At 62.4% G+C, this 5,951-nt stretch overlaps 1 protein-coding gene across 1 annotated transcript; it reads left to right on the top strand.

The window, feature by feature from the left end:
* Positions 1 to 13: 13 nt before the first annotated feature.
* On the top strand, positions 14 to 5,063 carry LOC112122692 (post-GPI attachment to proteins factor 6-like; the record flags this gene model as incomplete). Its single annotated transcript, XM_026662977.1, has 5 exons — positions 14 to 147; positions 585 to 856; positions 3,739 to 4,085; positions 4,343 to 4,439; positions 4,936 to 5,063. Coding segments are annotated over 5 exons (978 nt in total), but the record flags the coding sequence as incomplete, so codon positions are not given.
* Between the last annotated feature and the right edge of the window lie 888 nt (positions 5,064 to 5,951).

Here is a 5,951-nt window from a genome sequence, read left to right as displayed (position 1 = left end):
CCCCCCCCCGCAGGGTCTGTACGAGGAGTGCCAGTACCTGTTCCAGCCCCAGCTCATCGTGCAGCGCCTCGTGGGGATCGCCGTGCTGTACCCCGGCTACGTCAGCACCCAGACCATCACGCCCCACAACCGCTCTAGCCTCTACAAGTGAGTGGGGGGCCCTGCTGGGGGGGGGTCACTGCTCTGTGCCGGGGGCTCTCCCAGCTCCCTGCTTGGGGCTGGGGCTGGGGTCCCCGTCAGTGGCAGGGGATCTCCCCACTTCCTGCCCTTCCCAATAACTGAGCCTAGCCGGGGGCCTTTGGGGGGACGGCAGCAGCAGATCATTCAGCCCCCCACCCCTGTTCTCAGGGGGGCGCCTTTCCCCCAAGCCGGTTCCCCTGTGGGCAGACTCAGTCTAGCTCCCGCTGACCCCGGGGTCCCAGGGCACCGGCTTCCCATGCCAAAGGGGTGGGGCCGGAGCGGGAATGTCGTGGGTTGTGTGTGCCCCATAGGAGGGGGCCTGGCTCCTGGCGTGGGGCACGTGGTCTCTGGGGGGGGCAGGGCCATGGGGGTCCACGTGGGGCTGACGCTCCGCTCCTCCGCAGGGTCTTTGTGCCCAGCCACACGTCGCGGGTGCTGGTGCAGGTGCTGGGCTGCCGGGCCGGGAACCGCAGCGCTGCGGGCTGCCCGCTCTGGCTGACGGTGCGAGCCAAGGCCCCCCCGCTGCACAACTCCAGCGCGCTGGACTGCCGGGAGCGGGCGCCCTGCCAGCTGGCCCTGGAGCTGCCCCTCTGGCAGCACTGGTACTACGTGCTGCTGGAGCAGGCCCTGGGCGTGCCGGGCCCCGTCCACTTCCAGCTCACCGTGCAGCTCACAGGTAGAGCCGTGGGGCTGGGCCGTGGGGCGGCTGGCGGGGGAACCACCCCAGGGCCCCAGGACCCGACCCTGTGCAGCCCCCACTGGAGTCCGGGGGGCGGGGGTGGGCCCCTGCGCAATGCGCACAGATGGCCCCGTCCGGGCTCCTGGGTTCTAGCCTGGCTCTGGGAGGGGGGTGGGGGCTGAAAGCCAGGATGCCTGGGTTCTCTCCCCAGCCTGAACGTGGGCAGGGCAGGCCATATCTCTGAGACCGGCTGTGGGCAGCACCAGGCCTGTCTTTGCTGGCAGCAGAACCAGCTTCACGAAGCAGCTCCCCCCGCACACCGCCCTGCATCTCTGCCAAGCGCCCAAGTCACCTCAGCACTAGGGCTGTGGCCCCAGCTTTCCTGGAGGGACCCTTCATTGTGCCAGACCCCCACGGGCCCCTCTCTTCTTCCAGGGAGCCCCCCAGCCCTGTCACCTGTGAGACGGAGCCCCTGGAGCCCTGCCCACCAGCCAGACTCTGAGAGACGTGTCCCCTGTGCAGGGCCCAGCAGCGATCGGTCGGGCCGGTCCGTCGCCTGGCACGGCCCGGGCAGCCCGGAGGGTAGTGCAGGGAATTGAAGGGTGAAGCCCCTGAGCCCAGAGCAATTCACCAGCCAGGCTGTGGTGAGCCCATGTTCCGGCTCCGCGTCTCTCTCTGGCCCTCCTCTGTCAGTTCCCTGGTGAGGGTCCCACGGTCACCCCCATCCCGCACTCCTCTGTTCTGAGCTGGGGTCTGAGCTCTGCTTCCCCCTCTCCGGGTCCTTGGGGGCCAGGTGTCACTGCCCTGGTGACGGATCCTCCATTGATGGGGACTTCCAGCTCAGTCAGCCTGGCGACACTCCTCCCCTCCATGTCTCTTAGCCTGCCCTAAGAGCAAATACAATCCTTCCCCCCGACAGGGTAGCCATGCAAGTGTAGGGGGAAACTGAGGCACATACAGGCATCCTAAAAAAATATCACCAAGAATGCCCACTTCATCCCAATGCCTGACATTGATCCTAGCAGCAAACGCAGCCACCCCCACCCCCGCCAGCCAGGCACAGCCCTCCCCAGAGGGAAACTGAGTCATTAACATACTGGAACAACTCCACAAGGGCTGGGGTGGTGTCTACATCCCTGACAGTTGTGAAATCCAGATTGGCTGGTGTGACGGTGCTGCCTGTGGGAGCCAGCTGAGGTCACTCAATTAGGGTGAACTGCAAACCAAACGGGGCAGACAAACCCCAAACGCTGGTGGAAATTCCAATACTTAGATTTACCAACCAGCCCAAAACAGCTTCTATAGTACCTCACTGGATACTCAGAAGTTCAAACAACGCAGTTCCCTTAAAGTGCTCAGCCTCAGGCCTCCGTCCAGATACACCTGTCAGATATGATGATGATTACTGAAAATCTTATCTCATCATATAAAAGAAAAGGTTCTTCCGATTCCAAAGGATCAGCCACATACCCAGGTCCAATTATAACTTAGATCTTACTCAAAAGACATGCTATAGCCAATTCTTGTTAACTAAACTAAAATGTATTAAAAAAGAAAAGAGAGAGTGTTGGTTAAAAGATCAATATACAGCTGAGAGTGCCAATTCAGGACAAATTGCTCAGAGCAGGGCAGTCACAGCCCAAGACTGGGGGTTTCTACGCACACCAAGGCAAACCAAACCCGCCAGACAGAGAGGACTTTGGTCTCACCCCACTGGCTAACCGCAAGTCACCCAAGCAATTCCCTCAGACACTCCAGTTTCCCAGTATCACCACCAGGGCCACTCGTTATGGGGACAAATGGTTATGAAAACCAATACCCCAATAAAAGATAAAAAGTTCTCCTGATCCCATAGGACCAAGCCCCAGATCCAGGTCAATATACAAATCAGATCTTATCCATAAATCACGCTGTTGCCAATCCTTTAGAATCTAAAATCTAAAGGTTTATTCATAAAAGGAAAAAGATAGAGATGAGAGTTAGAACTGGTTAAATGGGATCAATTACATACAGTAATGGCAAAGTTCTTGGTTCAGGCTTGTAGCAGTGATGGAATAAACTGCAGGTTCAAATCAAGTCTCTGGAATACATCCCCCGCTGGGATGGGTCATCAGTCCTTGGTGTAGAGCTTCCGTTTGTAGCAAAGTCCCTCCAGAGGTATGAAGCAGGATTGAAGACCAAATGGAGATGAGGCATCAGCCTTATATAGTCTTTTCCAGGTGTAAGAACACCTCTTTGTCCTTACTGTGGAAAATTACAGCAAAATGGAGTCTGGAGTCACATGGGCCAGTTCCTGCATACTTTGCTGAGTCTCAAGGCATATTTGCCTTCTCTCAATGGGTCCATTGTATAGCTGATGGTCCTTAATGGGCCATCAAGCAGGCTAGGCAGAGCTAACACCAGCTTGTCTGGGATGTCACCCAGAAGCATAGCATAAGTTTGAAATACAGACAGTATAGAGCCAATATTCATAACTTCAACTACAAAACTGATACACACATATAGACAGCATAATCATAACCAGCAAACCATAACCTTGTCTTAGACACCCCATTTGACCCCCTTTATACAAGATTTGGTGCCACTACAGGACTTTGGTTGCAACCATGATCTATACGGTCTGAGTTCACATCAGTAATGTCACAGCTGGTTTCTGAGAGATATGCCCAGGGGTTAGCACGGGGGCGGGGCGGGTCCCTGGCCTGGGTGATGCCGGGGGAGACTGGTCACAGCGACGCCTTCTGGCCTGGGCCTGTCTGGGAAGAGAGACCCGCCCAGGGGGCAGGGATGGGGCCAGGGGGTCAGAAGGGCGCGTGCTGGGGCTGGCGGGGAGGGCAGCCCGGGGAGCCCAGTGACGGCACGGCTCTCGTCCCCTGCAGACTGCTCCAGGCCCGGCCTCTCACGGGCACCTGTCCTGCTCCCCGCTGCTGCCATGAACATGCCCCAGTCCTTCGGTGCCTTGGTCAGCCTGTCGCTGGGGGAGAGCGCGCCCCCCACGGCGCCGAACGGCACCCAGCCGCCGCCAGCCGTGCCACCCCCCGGCGAGCGCTGCTGGCCCATCCGGCCCACGCTGCGCAACGAGCTCGACACCTTCTCTGTCCACTTCTACATCTTCTTCGGGCCCAACGTCTCGGTGCCGCCCGACCGGCCCGCGGTCTTCGGCATCAGCCTGCTGCCGGTGCTGGACAGCGGGGGGGTGCTCAACCTGGAGCTCAAACTCAATGTGGTGAGTGACCCCCCCACGGCGAGGGCAGGGCAGCACCACTCAGGGGCGGGGGCACTGGCAGGGCTGCGGGGTGCCCGGGGCTGGGATGGGGGGGCTGCGGCTCAGCATTGGGGGGGCATCGGCAGAGCTATGGGATTGTGGGGAGCCCAGGGCTGGGATGGGGGGGCTGCGGCTCAGCATTGTGGGGGCAGCGTCAGAGCTGAGGGGGGCCCAGGCTGGAGTGTCAGGAACTCACTGTTGGGCTCTGTCCCTTTCAGTCGTCCCTGCGGGGGGAGAACGTGACGGTCTTTGGGTGTCTGACCCACGAGGTCCCGCTGATGGCAGGAGACAACGCATCTATCACCTGTGAGACAGGTGAGGGCTGGCCCGCGCCCACCTCCGCGCTCCCCAGTAGGTGGCGCCAGAGGGGTGGGCCTGGGGCTATCGGGGCGCCCAGCGGGGGGCGCTGCAGGTGAGGGGGCTGGAGCAGGAAGGGGTCACTGGCTTGGAGCAGGCCGGCTAACCCGGAGCAGCCCGTGTGGAGGCAGATCCACCTGCAGCCAGCGGCTCTGGTTCGGTGAAAGCTGTTCCCAGCCGGCTCCAGCAACACCCGGACCGCGCGTGGGGGGAGAGCTCGGAGCGGCTCTGGGCGTAGCTGGGCCCTGTCACTGCAGCGTGGGCTGCCCCACAGTGTGGGAAGGGGGCTGGGATGGGAGACCATAATGGGGAGTGGGGGACTCTCCCCCCTGCCACAGCATTGCCCCCAAGGGCCCAGGGCTCCTCCCTTTCCATGGCCCCTATGGGGCTGCCAGGACAGAGTGGGGAGCTCCTGCACCCCAGCCCCTGCTCACTGCCGCTTGCCTCCCCGCAGGGTCCCTGACTGGATTCCTGCTGTCTGTCAACGGCACGGCCAGCCTGGCCCGCTTACGGATCCCCTACCCCCAGACGGGCAGCTGGTACCTGAGCCTGCGCTCGCTCTGCGCCACGGAGCACGGGTAAGGGAGCGCCACGCCGGGGGCCAGGCTGGCACCGGGGGGCGGCTGGTGCATGGAGAGGGGCTGGGGTGGAGCTCAGCGGTGTGAGCTGCGGCTGAGGGTGGGGTGGGACCCGCTGCCCCTTGGCTCACAGCGGGGGATGCCCCATGGGGAGGGGGAATTGGGGGGGCGGCCCTGGCAGGAGGGTGGGGGCTGGGGGGCTCCCTGGGCCTTTTTGTACTTGGCTACTTGAACTGGCCTATGGAGCCGAGTGGCAGCTCAGAGCTGGCTATGCCTGTCCCAGTGCACCCCTTCCCGTGCCAGGCCGCCCCGTGGGGAGCCCTGCCCCTCTCCCTCTGCCAGGGCGGGCCCGGGCTCCGGGCGCGGTGCTGAGCCGGCAGGTCCGACAGGGCTGGGAGCTGGGGGTGTGCTGCCTGGCTGCCCGACCCCACAGCGCTGCTTACTCCGAGCAGTGGGGAAAACAGCTGGGTCTGCCAGTGACTGCCCGGCCGCCCTGAGGGGCACAGCCCGGCCTGGCTTCTGCAGCACCCCGGGGCCTGTGCCAGGCTGGCTTCCCAGGGTCCCCCCCGACAGCCCCCCCATCTCTTGGCCCAGTTGTTCCCCTAGGCACCTGCTCTTCCTTGGAGCCCCCACCAGCTAGGGCGATGGGTCCACACAGCCATCACTGCAGAGCAACTCCACAGCCAGCCTGTGCGTGTCGGCCTGGGGACCTGGGGGGCCGGGGCTCGCCCCCCAGCTAACCCAGGCCAGACCTCCGCTGCCTTGGCTGCACATGCGGGGCACTGGGCACGTGGCAGGGTGTAACGAAGCACCCTTTGGTGGGACACTACTGAGAGTATCAGTTCAGGGCAAATTGCTTAGAGCAGGGCAGTGACAGCCCAAGGCGCGGGCC

This window comes from Terrapene carolina, unplaced genomic scaffold (genome assembly GCF_002925995.2).
Source record: "Terrapene carolina triunguis isolate 2854851 unplaced genomic scaffold, T_m_triunguis-2.0 Scaffold31622, whole genome shotgun sequence".
Taxonomy (NCBI): Eukaryota; Metazoa; Chordata; order Testudines; family Emydidae; genus Terrapene; species Terrapene triunguis.
Note: the sequence above shows the minus strand (reverse complement) of the source record. Positions and strands in the feature narration are given on the sequence as shown.